The sequence below is a fragment of the Myotis lucifugus genome, unplaced genomic scaffold (assembly GCF_000147115.1).
Source record: "Myotis lucifugus unplaced genomic scaffold, Myoluc2.0 scaffold_19, whole genome shotgun sequence".
In the NCBI taxonomy this organism is placed as follows: Eukaryota; Metazoa; Chordata; class Mammalia; order Chiroptera; family Vespertilionidae; genus Myotis; species Myotis lucifugus.
The window spans coordinates 10,661,508-10,677,818 of NW_005871067.1; the positions used below are offsets into that span (position 1 = coordinate 10,661,508).

General features: G+C 34.4%; 1 protein-coding gene across 1 annotated transcript in view; it reads left to right on the forward strand.

Moving 5' to 3' along the window:
- The first annotated feature begins 542 nt into the window (after nt 1–542).
- Nucleotides 543–16,311, forward strand: part of POSTN (periostin) — a 49,739-nt gene continuing 33,970 nt past the window's right edge. The window contains exons 1-10 of the mRNA XM_014452967.2: nt 543–683; nt 1,946–2,044; nt 3,671–3,735; nt 5,631–5,788; nt 8,082–8,246; nt 9,312–9,458; nt 9,980–10,121; nt 11,238–11,450; nt 12,558–12,692; nt 14,907–15,055. Of these exons, the coding sequence (XP_014308453.1) occupies nt 565–683; nt 1,946–2,044; nt 3,671–3,735; nt 5,631–5,788; nt 8,082–8,246; nt 9,312–9,458; nt 9,980–10,121; nt 11,238–11,450; nt 12,558–12,692; nt 14,907–15,055 (1,392 nt within the window). The 5' untranslated portion in view covers nt 543–564. The remainder of the gene's footprint in view (nt 684–1,945; nt 2,045–3,670; nt 3,736–5,630; nt 5,789–8,081; nt 8,247–9,311; nt 9,459–9,979; nt 10,122–11,237; nt 11,451–12,557; nt 12,693–14,906; nt 15,056–16,311) is intronic.

The following is a 16,311-nucleotide window of genomic DNA, read 5'->3' on the forward strand; positions in this document are numbered from 1 at the left end:
TCATGCAAGTTTTAAATCCATTCTACATTTGTTTTTAATTAACAGCCACTACCCCTTTGTGATTATCAAACTTATATCTTCTTTTGTTTTCTGGTGAAAAAATGGTTACTTTTCACTTTTGATGTAAAATTAATGTGACAAGATATGATAAGATCAAATAATGATTGCATGACGCACTGGAACATGTACTCTGAAAGGGATGGATTGAAGAATATTCCTTAAACCCAAACAAAATTATTTTCTATTAAAAGGCCCCTCTAAATTACCAAAGAATAAAATGGAAATATGAACATGAAATGAGCCAGATATTAAAAATAAAGAGAAATATAAATAATATAAAAATAAATATCTTCATATGAGTAAAAATGAGGCTCAATGTGTTCAGGAAACCTAACTAACAAAAGTGGATTTTAGCTAGCAATTTGAAGCTGCTGATGTTTTTTGCAGATTCCCAAGGTTGATATAGTTCTCCCTCCCACAACTCTGGCATGTATATAAACTCTGAGCTCTCCAGAGCCTACTGCCAGTTCTCTTCCTGGACGAACTGCAACGGAGAGGCTAAAGATGATTCCTTTCTTATCCATATTTTCTCTGCTCTTGCTGGTTGTTGTTAACCCTGCAAATGCCAATGGTCATTATGACAAAATTTTGGCTCATAGCCGTATCAGAGGACGAGATCAGGGGTAAGTCAAGTTATAACCACCCCCAACCCCCACCTTAACTTATTGTATGTACAATGATGTATATTTTTCTACTTATTACAAAGTAATAAGAAAAAAACAAGTAGTCTGTAATTTTATGTTTTAAATGTTAAGAATTACTTTCAAAATAACTGTGTATAATTTCTTTTTATGAAATGTTATATAATTTGAATCTAATTAACATTTAACAGGGCATTTCTTTATGATGTCATTTATTTGTGTTTTAATTTTCTTCCAAAAATCTGGAATAAGATTTTCAAAGTTAAAGAATTTGTGGTTAGAGATTCTCATTATGTAAACAGCTATGAAATATCTCACATGATGTTAGGGAAATTTTTAAGTTTTGTATAAAAATTAAATAATGGGTAATGTAACAAGGTCCCTGAATTTTTTGAAGCATTTAAGATGCTTTTAAATATTAGATTCAGTAAAATTGCAGACAATTTATATTTCTTAGAATAAATTCAGCTACAAGTTAGCATTTTGAAAGTTATGTCATAATTTAATATCTTAATCAACCATTTAGAATTTTTTTGAAAGGAATCTTGGCACTTCTTCCTGTGTCTTAGAGGGATTTTCATAATGCTCAAAAGCTCCATGCCTTACAGTGCAAATAAGACTTCCATCTATTTAAGAGGAAAAACACTTAAAATATTGCAAAAGATATTCTAATCTATTACCTCAATTCAAAGAAATAAATTTTCCTTTGTGCAGCAATATTATTTAAGTTAATTCTAGCCCTCATTTCATTTTATGATGGCTTACCTAGAAATTTGCAGAATATAGTGTCTGTGGACATAGTAAAACTTGTATCTTTTATTCTCTAGTCTCTCATTGTTTCAGAGAGCCCTAAAGGCTCCCCTATACTCAAATTGATCACGTGTTTAGCTTAAAAGGAGTCAATGGATTATTTACAATTAAAAGTAATGAGGATGAGATATGTGAAAACAAAATTACATTAAACTTAATACTGCTTTTATAATGCTATTAGATTAACTTTTGGTACACTGACATTTTATTCTCAGAGATATATCATTTCTCTTTCACATAGATTTCAGTTTTTCCAATGATTCAGTAAGATTGAATAAAATTCAAGTTTGTGCAAGACTTTAATTACATCCTTAAAAATCAAATTCACATGTTAACTCATTTTGTAACCATTTTACTGGTAGATTTTTTTTTAAAAAAAACCTACAGGTAAATATCTTTATGACAATTCTCTTTCTTTTCTTCTCTCTTTCAAGCCCAAATGTCTGTGCCCTTCAACAGATTTTAGGCACCAAAAAGAAATACTTCAGCACTTGTAGAAACTGGTATCAAGGTGCCATCTGTGGAAAGAAAACGTAAGTCTCATCTTTTTCTTAATGTGCCAGCTCCAAAGACAACACCGTGATGTCTATGTCTTTCCTTGGGCATACCTCCTCCATTTTTCTTGAAAAACCTCTCCCAAATCATGAGCTTTCTAAAAAAAGGAACGGATCGCATACATGAATGAAGAAATTCTCCCTGTATTTCTCCATATACTGGTGGAATTCTCATTCCTGAACCTGTTTCATATAGGTTCAAAGGAGGCAAGTCACATGGCAATGTGATTTGGTATAGAATCTGTGTGAGAGGTTGGCTATGTAATTTTTACTCCCTCTTTTCTCTTAGGCAAGTCATTTAACCTTTATGCCTCGGATTTTTTTTTTTATTTTATGTTTAAAAAATGGGCTAGAAGAGCAAAATGACCTGACATATTAGGGGTTTTGAGTCACAAATTAATGCTTACCTACAGTTATTTGGAAATTACCTAAAGTACTCTAACTGACCTCAGAATTTTTATCAAAGCTAAAGTTAAAAGGATTTGAATATTTCAACTCTTCATTTAATTCCAAACCACCAGATTCCCAGCCCACCACTATAGCCAAACCACCAGATTCCCAGCCCACCACTATAGACAAAAAGCCCGCCACTATAGCCCAAAAGACAATTACTCTTTTAATTATATTTTTCACTGATTAACTTAAAATTGGAAAGCATGTTTTATTGCTTGATAAACCTGCTTATTGGTTTAATCTACACTAATAAAAGACAAACATGCAAATTGACTGTACCTTTGCTATGCCTTAAGCCACACCCACCAGCCAATCAGAGTGACTATATGCAAATTAACCCAACCAAGATGGCGGCCAGCAGCCACGGAGCTGGAGCAAGCAGGAGGCTTGGTTGCCCCAATGATGGAGGAAGCCAAGCTTCCCGCTTGCAGCGGCCTGGCTCTGAGCTCCACTCAAAGCAACAAAGTTTCAATTATAGAAGGTAAATAAACCCCAGATACCTGCTTTCAGCTGGCCGTAGCCACAGAGCTGGAGCGAGCAGGAAGCTTCCCTCCCACCTGCCCTGGCCGGCTCTGAGCTCCTCTCAAGGCTACAAAGTTTCAATTATAGAAGGTAAATAAATCCCAGAATTAAAAAAGAAAAAGAAAAAAGGGAGAGGCTGGGAGCTTCTGTCGCTGGGGGGGGCTTGGCCAGCCTGAAAACGGCCCTCAGCCCCTCACCCAGACTGTTACTTTTTGACTAAAACATTATTTCTGTTAGTTTGCAGACATTTGGTAGACTTGTGAGTCATTCACACATTTACAATTACAATTACAAATCAGTAGTGATAATGATCTTGGCCATGATGCAGGCCAGGCCCCAGCTGGAAACTCTAAGGCTCTGGATTTAAAATCTTTGTTCTTTATATTCTTGATTATCATGAGGCATATTTGGAATGCACACTAAGTATAAAAGAAAGGACCTGTTTTCTGACATATTTAGGGAAAATCTTTACTATAGCCTCAAACTAATATAAATACCTTAGTGTCAAAAATAAACAAATGATTGATTTCTGGATTCTAAAAATTTCATAGCATATGCTTTACAAAGTTTATGTCAAAATGTATTCTATGTAGTTCCCCATTTTAATATTGATTTTCTTCCAATGCACAGGACTGTGCTATATGAATGTTGCCCTGGTTATACGAGAATGGAAGGAGTGAAAGGCTGCCCAGCAGGTAAAATTTTAGTTACTGAATTAAATGAGAAATTTGTATTGTTTGAAGAAAAAGGTTGAAGTAGCTTGTAGAGAAGTCAAGTGTGTGTGTGTGTGTGTGTGTGTGTGTGTGTGTGTTTATACTTCCTAACTATGCCCCCATATATTTGTGTTAATCACTAATTTATCATGATGGTAAAATATTACAATGTGCTTTGGATACATTGAATGCTGTACAATGCAACAGACACTTAAATTAAATTATTTCAACTTTCCTTCATGAACAAAAATTTCCTCTAAAAATCTCTTTCTTTGAACTTGTCTAGAAACATGTAGCTATTTAGCAAGGCAACATCTTTTCTAATTGGACAGCTCTGGTTTTATAAAATTTCTCATATTGAAAGTTGGTTACCTAAAACTCTGCTTACTAGAGGAAAAAAACAGTTAATCTATTTCCTCTTTGAAATGGTAGCTATTCTGATATTCAGCACCAACCATCACAACATTTCTCCAGCTACCCTCTCTTCTCCAACAGAATCTTCTCTTTTCTGGGCGAAGTGGGAGCCAACCCTACTTCCTCTAATGTTGCATAGACTTTGGATGTCTCACCATCACGTACACCAACTCATAAAAAGCCCCCAGTCCAGTCATCTATTTTCTGATTGTGATCCCAGTCTGGTGTTTACAATTCAGGCGGTTTCAAGAAGCTGAGAGAATATCAAGACAAATATCTCACTTTTGGGTGTCCCTAAACTTGTGTTAATATAATTGGTTACCATGTCATATCATTAACTCATATTGAATTTGAAAATCAATTAAAATTTATTACAGGCCTTGTTTATATGAACACTATCCAGTCAGGTCATTCTCAGGATTTTTGTTTTCAACTTAAGCATAGAACTTGCATGGAACCCTGCTATATTTAATCTGTTAATTTTGACTCATTTTCTCCATCCTGTTGGAGTATTTTTAAATCCTGATTTTATCATTTAATATATTAATTATATCATCTTATTATAGTCACAACTGTAATAATCATTTATCCAATGAGATTGTCCAAAGTAGACTAATTTTCAAATATGATAGAATTATAAAAAATAAGTTCCTGCACCAAGCTTAAGTTTGATATTGATATATTAATCTTTCTTCTGGAAGTCCAAGAGAGCTATTCTGGACATGTAAGATACTTTGATCTATTTCTTTTCCGATGATTAAAAGAAGCAGGTCTGTATATTTCTTTTAAGTACCCAAATCTATCAAAATTATATTTCTATACATAACAATAACATACTATTTAAGAACTTTAAGCCAACATGAGAGAAAATATCACTTTTGCCATGAAATAATCAGAGATATTTACTGATGATTATAATTGAGCTATTCTTTTTTTTTTAAATATATCTTATTGATTTTTTACAGAGAGGAAGGGAGAGAGATAGAGAGTTAGAAACATCGATGAGAGAGAAACATCGATCAGCTGCCTCCTGCACATCTCCTACTGAGGATGTGCCCGCAACCCAGGTACATGCCCTTGACCGGAATCGAACCTGGGACCTTTCAGTCCGCAGGCCGACGCTCAATCCACTGAGCCAAACCGGTTTCGGCGAGCTATTCTTGACATAGAAAGATTGACACCTAAACAGACTATATGTTAAACTAGAATGATGATTTAAAATTCATTTTTCATCACAAGTATATACACAAAGGGTATATGAAATAATAGTTTTCAATAGTATTTTATTATTTAGCACTCAAAAGGCAGTTTTCATATAAAATTGATGAGTCATAGAGTTTTATTGCTAAAATTATCAATTCAATGTATTGGAGAACTTACCAATAGTGTAAAGTTTAAATGCTTATAAAATAATATCTTTGAAATAATATCCTAAATTCTTATTTATTTCTTTATTATTTCAGTTTTGCCTATTGACAATGTTTATGGTACTCTGGGCATTGTGGGAGCCACCACAACACAACACTATTCTGATGTCTCAAAATTGAGAGAAGAGATCGAAGGAAAAGGATCATTCACTTACTTTGCACCAAGTAATGAGGCTTGGAACAACTTGGATTCTGTAATTCATTACTTTTTTAAATATAATTATTTTTGTTGTCATTATTATTTTATTTTTAATTGCTTTATTAACTTGGAAATTAATAGAAGTTTACTAGTATATCTTTCAATTATACATATATAAAGATACATAAAAGGATGAGTTATTGAGGGTAAGGAATAAGTCATTTTCATATATCCATAAATAAAATCCAGCATCCTCATAGCTTAATAAAGAAAAGGCAAACCAAAAATGGACTACTGAACTAGCACTTATTATTATTCTATTTTACTCCTTTACTCTTTCTTTTTTGGTTGTGAGAAAATATATGTTATTAAAAAAATTTTTTTAATATATTTTTATTGATTTCAGAGAGGAAGGGAGAGGCAGAGAGAGATGGAAACATCAGTGATGAGAGAGAATCATTAATTGGCTGCCTCCTGCATGCCCCCTACTGGGGATCAAGCCACAACCCAAGCATATGCCTTGACTGGGAATGGAACTTCTTGGTTCCTGGGTTGATGCTCAACCACTGAGCCACACCCAGCCGGGCAATATATGTAACTTTGACATATCTAATAGAAAGGTAAGAAGCTTAGTGAAATTTTGAATTTATTATATTTTATAGATATATTTTATTATTTTGAATATATGTAAATATATATAACTATTTAGAGATTGACAGATTTATAAACACATGTATGAATATTTAAATGAGGTGTTGTAAACAATGCATTTGATTTTCAGACATTTTGTGAATAGTCTGATTTACACACACCAAATTATGACCCAGTTCCCAAATCTGTAAAACTGGAATCAAAATGTATTTCTACTTTCTACTTAATGAATTGATAATTGCTACTACAGTAAAAAAATATATATATATTTGGTAAAATTTAGGCAGATTCCTCTAGATAGTATCTTGTAACTTTGTGGTTAATTGCTTGCATTATAGAACTCTCTCTTCTGGTTGTCGTTAACCACATTTCTTTTGCTGACTCCTCTTCTTCCTTGCCTTAAGGATGGGTGTTATTACAGTCTGTGCAGTAGACTTTCCTCTTTATATACACTTTTGATGACTTCATCTATTACTTTAGTGCAAATAACATGATATCTGTGTTTCTTGTACTTGCTCTTTTTGGAACTCCAGGAGAATATTTCTAATGTACATCTTAATATTGCTCTTTGGATACATCATCTGTATCTTTAAACAAAAGGTATCTACAACATATACATTTTTTTCTCTCCATAAACAATTGTTTTTCTCTTTTTTCCACAATTGGCAGTAGCAGTCTCAGTGTTTAGACTTGGATATTGTAAGTCATCCTTACCTCTTTTCTCTCCAATTTTTACAAACTAGTTAGTCACCCATATCCCATGTTTCATACTTTTAATACCCTCACGTTTGCTGTACATTACCACCACATTAACCTTCCTAAGGCCCATTCTAATTATTATAATCCAATGCCACAAAATCTTCAGTGGCTTCCCATTGTCAGTTTAATTTACACTTTACTCAGGCATTAATGTTTGATATGTTATTGCCCCACATACTTTTCTTAATATTATCAGAGAAACTCAAATATGTGCTAACCCCACTAGATAACTTCTGCTCTCTTAATATTTATCAACTGGACTCAGAATGATCATTGCACCATTCCTATCCTGTCTACCCTTCAAGGCCTATCTGCAAACCTTGAAAAGCTGGCTTTCCTCATTTGATCACTGAAATATTTTTCCACCTTCTATCCTCTATCTTATTGTGCTTTTTGTTGCATGCTATTATGTGATAAGTACCTTAAAAGTAGAAACTTCACTGTACCTATCATTGTACTTCCCATAGCACCATGTACACCATGATATCATATATAATTTTGGATAAATAAAAGGTACAGAATGTTTGAATTCTTAAATTTGTTTTTGAATAAACATAAAATCTTAAATTCAAATATTGTATACAATGTAATGTTTTTGTTTTATTACTCAAAATAATTTAAATGTCTGATAATTGCATATCCCTGTAAGCCTTTACTTTATATCAAGATTGTCACTTTATCAATATATACACTTAAAATATTGTTTTGTCTCTAAAAATGCCCAAGCACTCTACCAGATTCAGGACCTTAACTGAATACCTGTACTTACAAAATTCCTTAATTAATTGAAATAATAAAAAATAAGTTATTTATGACAGTTTGGTTTGCTCAGCTGGACAATGCAAAGATAAATTAATGAAAGGAGTGATAGTGTAATTATAAGAATATTAGTAATGAATCACAATAAAATAAACTTCTATTATTTTAATTTTTCCTAGGATATCCGTAGAGGTTTGGAGAGCAATGTAAATGTTGAATTATTGAATGCTTTACATAGCCACATGGTTAATAAGAGAATGTTAACCAAAGACTTAAAAAATGGTATGATTGTTCCTTCGATGTATAACAATTTGGGGCTTTTCATTAACCATTATCCTAATGGGGTAAGTTTCACTAGTAAACAGTACATTTCTAAGTAATGTTGCCCTTAATTTTTTCTGTACTATTTATATAATGTTCACAGAGCTAATAAAAGTTAGTAAATATAGGTGCCATATCTTGACTTTGCCCCATGTTTAGGGCAGGTACATTATTGATTCAGTGACTGATTGTGAGGAATAAATTAAATTAACAATAGACTTAGATGTTCTAAAAGAGGACATCTTAGTAGTTGATGAGTTTAAAAAAATAGTAATCAGAGAAAAATAATAAATAATAATTTATCAGAGAGTGTGTCAAAGAATAATCAGAGAATGAGAATTCCCTTTATTCAGTCTCTGGCTACTATACTGAGTTAGGTTCTTGTGTATTTAGATAAGAGTCTTTGTGTAAAAATTACAAGTTCATAGGACTCTTTCAACAGTCAAATTTCCAGAGTCAAAAAGTATCACTGAAGAGGAAATATTTAGGGCATTATTAGAATCAAACTGAGTATATTTATATAATAATTGTTTTTCACTCTTAGAATTTATTTTAGGACTATTTAGACTTTTTATGTAAGTTATTAGAGGCCCGATGCACAAAATTCATGCAAGAGTAGGTCTTCTTTCCCCCAGCTGCTGGCACCGGCTTCCCTCTGGCACCTGGGACCCGGACTTCCCTCACAGCCCCAGCTTCATCCAGAAGGACAGAGGATGTCCAGAAGGACGTCCAGTCTAATTAGCATATTATGCTTTTATTATTATAGATTGCTCTACATTAGAAATAGTTGATTACTATATCTATAAAAGAAAAAAAAGAATCAAAGTAATAATTCAAATGAAAAAATGCTTTTTTCTTATATTTTATGATATGTTAAGTGTAACTATATTTGAGTTCTCTACTGATTCTGTTTTCTCTTATTTCTTTTTATGTATAGCAATATGCAAATTTTTATTCTCAGAATTTATATTCAGCTTTCTTTATGTTAATTTTATTAGTATAAATTAAAAATAGGGAATGAGCTTGCTGTCTCAGTAGTCAATGGATAGCTCTGATTCTTGCACTTTGATTTTCCCTAATAATTATAGGTTGTCACTGTTAATTGTGCTCGAATCATCCACGGGAATCAGATTGCAACAAATGGTGTTGTACATGTCATTGACCGTGTCCTTACACAAATTGGTACCTCAATTCAAGACTTCATTGAAGCAGAAGATGACCTCTCATCTTTTAGGGTAAGAACAAGAAGCAACAGTAGATTGTCATGGATCATTGAAATTCCTTCTCTTTCTCTGTTGGAATCTAAAAACAATAAAATGCTATTAAACAAATCTGGCAGAAAGACAACAAATATATTTCTTGAAATGAAAAGTTTTCATTTTACATAGAATAAATCATCTCATATGAAATAATATTTAGGTGGACAACATAGATGAAAATGATTAGTTACATGACTGCAGTATATTTAGTACATTTAGAATGTGTACATCTTAGTTATTTTATGTACTGCTGGATATTGCTACAGTCATACAAACAATGGCAGAATTGTCATTTTTTACAGACAGTTTGAAAAAGGATGGAAAGGACATAGTTGGTGTGCCAAAAAGTACTATAATGTTTCTATACAGCACTATAGAGCAAACTTTTATAGTTTTCTATACAATGAGCTCATTCTTGTCAGCCTAGGCTAAGTGTCTTGCAATTTTCTTTTGGATTTATAATGTGCAAGCATCTAAAAAGCACATTTGTGTTTTAGGCAGCAGCCATCACATCTGATATATTGGAAGCCCTTGGAAGAGATGGTCACTTCACACTCTTTGCTCCCACCAATGAGGCCTTTGAGAAACTTCCACGAGGTGTCCTAGAAAGGATCATGGGAGACAAAGTGGCTTCTGAAGGTACAAAAATGTTTTCCTATATGGGAAGCTTCACAGAATTTCAAGAAGAAAATAAAATAAAAAAGAGATTGCCATGCTAATGTTATCAGCTTTGATAAGCAAAGACAAAGAAAAAAATTTAGGTGAACTATAAAAATCTTAAAAAACAAAGTCTTTGAAAGCATATGCAGAGTAATTTAATAATTAATTTACTAATTAAAGTAATTAAAATAATAATATTCTAAAGATTACACTTTTGTACTATTTTCAAGTAAGTAAATAGCAACATTAAAAGAATCAGCAAGTATAGAAAAGGTATCCTAAACCATCAAATTTTAATATTATATACATATTATTAAGTGTTCTTAATTATAAACTTATGCTAAAAAATATGATTGAGTTGAATAAATTGCATGGTTCTCTTGGGCCATTACTTATTGATGTATAAAATTTGGCTTCTTTCCAGTCTCCTTTTCTATTTTCAAATAGATTTTACATTGTGACTAATACATTTCACTTAGCCTCTTCCAAAATACATTTAACCAATTTAAAATTAGAATTTTGAAAATTCAGATATAAAAATAATATAGTTGAAGCATTGATCCCTTGAGATATCCTTCAAAAATAATCTTTACTTTAAATACTTTTATATGTTGTCTTTAGGGAATTCTTTGTCTTGCCTTCAGCTTCTATTAATTGCTTTACAAATTTATGTACAGGTATTCTGTTATGAGTGGCTAATGCAAGATACTGCTCATGTGTTTTGGGACTAATATCAGTTAACAAATAACTTTACAGGCCTTCTGAATGGAACAAATTTATTTTTTTGCTTTCACATCAAAAAGTGCTTTCTTATGATAGTGGGGACTTGATCCAACACATTTTGTTAGTATTATACAAATTATTTCATGCAACTGATCTTCTTTTCTTCTTCCTACTGAGCTGAGCTTTGTCTGTTATATAGTTGATGAAAGAAATTACAAGAACTTCAACAGACTTTGAAAACATTTAATTAATCCTTAGATAAGATATATATATTTCTTATAAATACTTAGTTTCATAGTGAAACAAGTTTTTCAAGGGTCAAATTCTATTTCCCTTGATATGAATACTTTCTCTTTTTATTCTGTCCTTCAGCTCTCATGAAATATCACATTTTAAACACTCTCCAGTGTTCTGAGGCCATTACAGGAGGAGCAGTCTTTGAGACTCTGGAAGGAAACACAATTGAGATAGGATGTGATGGTGACAGCATAACAGTAAATGGAATAAAAATGGTGAACAAAAAAGATATTGTGACAAACAATGGTGTTATTCATTTGATTGATCAGGTCCTAATTCCTGATTCTGGTAGGTAACAGTTTCATATTCTTCTAATTATTATTGTTTATCAATTATGATGCCTCAAGAGTAAGTCCATGAAAGATGAATATGTAGTACTAGAGGCCTGTTGCACGAAAAGTTTCGTGCAATAGGCCTTCCCTTCCCCTGGCTGCCTGCACCGGTTTTCCTTCGGCACCGGGGGCCCAGGCATATGCTCCAGCCAGAGCCGCCTTCAAAGCCTTCGCTGCTCCGGCTGGAGCCGCTTTCAGTCTTCGCTCCGCCTCGTGCCTACATATGCAAATTAACCGCCATCTTTGTTGGTGGTTAATTTGCATATCTTGCTGATTAGCCGATGGGAAGCGTAGCGAAGGTACGGTCAATTACTCTGTTTGTCTATTATTAGATAGGATAAGGAATGACATGTGAAACACAAACACAAAATAAATAGTGACTGAACTGAGTGCTAAATAGTTAACCTGTGGAGTCATGGGCACTCCATGCATGGAAACTTGGTTTTCTAGGATTTCTAATATCTAATACTTATAAAGGTTCTTATAGTGTCAAATGTTTCTTAAAAATACAAAGGAAAGATATAGCTAAATGATCATCTTTGAATAAATGAAAGAACTATGGTATTCACAAGAGTAGAGTCTAGCCCTAACCGGTTTGGCTCAGTGGATAGAGCATAGGTCTGTGGACTGAAGGGTCCCAGGTTCCATTCCGGTCAAGGGCATGTACCTTGTTTGTAGGCACATCCCCAGTAGGGGGTGTGCAGGAGGCAGCTAATCGATGTTTCTCTCTCATCGATGTTTCTAACTCTCTATCCCTCTCCCTTCCTCTCTGTAAACAATCAATAAAATATATTTTTTAAAAAAGAGTAGAGTCTAGAGGTGCACAATAGAGAATTAAAGAACATTAAAAGCAAGAATACAGAAAGATATTTTCCTTCTAAAATGTTTTGATGTTATTAATTCCATAAAAGGGAAGCTGGAATTCTTACTAAGGAAAGTCAGGATGTCTTATTAAATTGTCGGTGCAGCAAATAGCTTATAGAAAACAGCCAATAATTAAGCTACTAATTTTATGATGATGATAACACTGACATTTTGGGAATTGTGATGGTTTATTTTACAGCCAAACAAGTTATTGAGCTTGCTGGAAATCAACAAACCACTTTTGCAGACCTCATAGCCCAATTAGGTTTGGCATCTGCTCTGAGGCCAGATGGAGAATATACTTTGCTGGCACCTGTGAATAATGCATTTTCTGGTATGTACTACTGGACAATGTCATTCCTGCTCTTCAGCCCCCAACCCATCCACACCATTTTTCTTCAACCATGACTGTTGGCAATAAGAAATAATATATGTTTTACAAGTTGTTGATTGGTTTTTGTATTGGATACCCATACAGTGTGTTAGCACTACATAACCTCTATTGAAATGTCCTTTACTTCAAACATTTTATTTTAATAGGCAATAGCATAAAGGGAGTGAAAGTTTATGATAAGAGGTATTCAGTTGTTTTCTGAATATAACCATATTACCAGCACACATAATGAATCTTAAGAAAAATAAGTCTGATTTTCTTATTTAACACCAACATAATATTTAGGAATAAACAGGTATATTTTGCATCTCAAAATTTGACAGTAACATCCTATCTAATAAAGAGGGAATATGCTAATTGGCCCTCATACCATTGCAAAGATGACACTGTCCACAGCCAATAAGAAAGGAATATGCTAATTGACTGTCCTGCCCTCAAAGATGGCAGCATCCACAGCCAATAAGGAGGGGATATGCTAATTGACTACCACGCCCTCAAAGATGGTGGCACCCACAGTCACAAGATGGCAATGCCCAATCCCTTCAGCCCCACCAGGGTGGCAGATGTGTGGCAAGGCCGGGCCCTCCCCCAAGTGGGCCCGGCCGCTCCATGAGCCTGCCTCCGGAGTCCCCCAGTCCCCTCAGCCCCCCAGCCTCCCAGGACCAGCCCAAGGCACAGGCAATCCTTGGATGTTGGCTGCCCAGCCGCCCAGGGCTGCCCGAGGATCAAGTAACCAGGGCCAGCCCAGGCTTGCACTGCCAGCAGTGGCAGCAGCAGAGGTGTGATGGGGGCATCGCCTTCTCCTGATGGCCGGGTCACCTCCTGCCCCTGAGGGCTCCCAGACTGTAAGAGGGGGCAGGCTAGCCCTAACTGGTTTGGCTCAGTGGATAGAGCGTGGGCCTGTGGACTGAAGGGTCCCGGGTTCGATTCCGGTCAAGGGCATGTACCTTGGTTGCGGGCACATCCCCAGTGGGGAGTGTGCAGGAGGCAGCTGAATTGATGTTTCTCTCTCATCAATGTTTCTAACTCTCTATCCCTCTCCCTTTCTCTCTGTAAATAATCAATAAAATATATTTAAAAAAAAAAAGAGGGGGCAGGCTGGGCTGAGGGACTCCCCCTCCAGTGCATGATTATAAATAAATAAAACAAGAGAATATTATACACTTCTATATTAAGTTATAAACTATTGTTATAAATATTTTGCCTAGTAGCTTCTATTCGTGACAGTCTTTAGATTAATGCAACCTGCCATTTTTTCTAGAAAAGTGATTTTTAAAGACATATTTAAATTGTTAGGCATAATTTAATAATTATATAAACAAACTAGAAGCCTGGTGCACAAATTTGTGCACTGGTGGAGTCCCTTGGCCTGGCCGGTGATTGAGGCCTATCGAGGGGCTGGCCAGCTGTGGGGGAGGGGGGGAGCTGCGGGAGGTTGGCTGGTGGGGGAAGGGACCGTGGGAGGTTGGCTGTGGGAGTGCACTGACCACTGGGGGACAGCTCCTGCATTGAGCGTCTGCCCTCTGGTGGTCAGTGTGCATTATAGTGACTGGTTGACCAGTCGTTCTGGTAGTTTGGTAATAATGGTCACTTAGGCTTTTATATATATAGATAAGTGCCACCTATTTTACAACTTTCCAAATACCAAATTATGACAGAAGTTATCAATAAAAATTTCAAATTTCTAGAAATGTTTTTCTTCTTTGTAATAATGATGTCCATATGCATTAATATTAACCTACCTTTAAGATGTTTTGTGCTTTGATTTTCTCTTCAGTAACAAAGGTAAATTTACAAATGATTCATCAGTGGTCTTTCTGGCTATTTGATATCAAATTCTCAGAAAAATTCTTGGCCACCACTAGAGTTTAACTTTTTTCCAATGACTACACAAAACTATGTTGCCCTCACAGAAATGAAACCCATTGTTTGGACTGCTTGGAAACATGTTATAGTCACTTGATGAAATAGCTCATAGAGTTTCTGTTGGTGCATAAAATCCATTGCCTTGAGCATTTAATTGAGTTATATATGAGTGTAGGACCCATAGTATCAAAGATAAGAATGATTCATTTTCATTATTTTCTCTAACCAAGAGAAACTTTAATGCTTTCTAAATACCATTATATTTTTTCCTTTAAAATTTATTTATAGATGATACTCTGAGCATGGATCAGCGCCTTCTTAAATTAATTCTGCAGAATCATATATTGAAAGTAAAAGTTGGACTTAATGAGCTTTACAACGGACAAAAACTTGAGACCATTGGAGGCAAACAACTCAGAGTCTTTGTGTATCGAACAGTAAGTGAATAAAACAGTATAAAATATCTACATTGGCCTAATTGTTAAGTGACATGTACTTGTCAAAGGATGTTGTTACAACATATGTTTCCCAGAATTTTATTTATACGGTTTTAACAATAAATATGCATCAGAAGATCAGGGAGGAAATGTCCTGGCCAGTGTGGCTAAGTTGTTTGGAGCTTTGTCCCTTTGACCAGGTTGATTCCTGGTCAGGGCACATACCCAGGTTATGGGGTCTCTCTCACATCGATATTTCTCTCTCTCTCTCTCTCTCTCTCTCTCTCTCTCTCCCTTCTTCTCTCTAAGTATCAATTAAAAAAGAAAAGAAAATATCAGGGAACTGGGTAACATGTGTGAAGACAGAAAGTTACACATAAAGTTCTATGCGTTAATAATTATTAAATTTGCAATTGTTTAATTATAAATAACATTATATTATAAAGCATTATTTCAATTCCACAAATCACTACAACGTCTCTAAAATAAGCTTTTCATTACTAGTTTTATTTAAGTATAGTTCGTATACAAATTAGTTTCAGGCATGCAATATACTGATTGGACATTTATAAATCTTACAATGTGATCATCACACTTAGTCTAATAATCATCCATCACTGTGAAAACTGATCACAATTTGCCATATTGCCCTTCACCTTTTTCAACCACCCTCCCAACTCTTATCTACTCTGGAAACCATGTTTCAATAAGTCTGTTTTTGTTTTACTTCATATTCCACATATAAATGAAATCATATGGTATTTGTCTTTCTCTTAGTTCACTTAGCATAATACCATCCTTGTTCTCACAAATGGTAAAATTTCATTTTTTATGGCTGAGTAATATTCCATTGCAAAATTAGACCACATATTTTTTATCCATTCATCTATCAATGGAAATCTAGGTTGTTTCCATATCTTGGCTATTGTAAATAATGCTGCCATGAACATAGGAAGGTATATGTCTTTTTAAATTAGTGTTTTGTTTCCTTTGATAAATACCTAGAAGTAGAATTGCTGGATCGTATGGTAGTTCTATTTTTAATTTTTTGAGGAGTCTCCACACTGCTTTCCATATTGGCTGCAATAATTTGCAGTCCCACCAAAAGTACACAAGGGCTCCCTTTTCTCTACATTCTTGCCAACAGAAGTTATTTGTTAAATATATGTGATTTATTTATTTTTAAATTAAACTTAATTGGGTGACATTGGTATATAGGTTTCAAGTATACAATTCTATGATTAATCATCTGTATA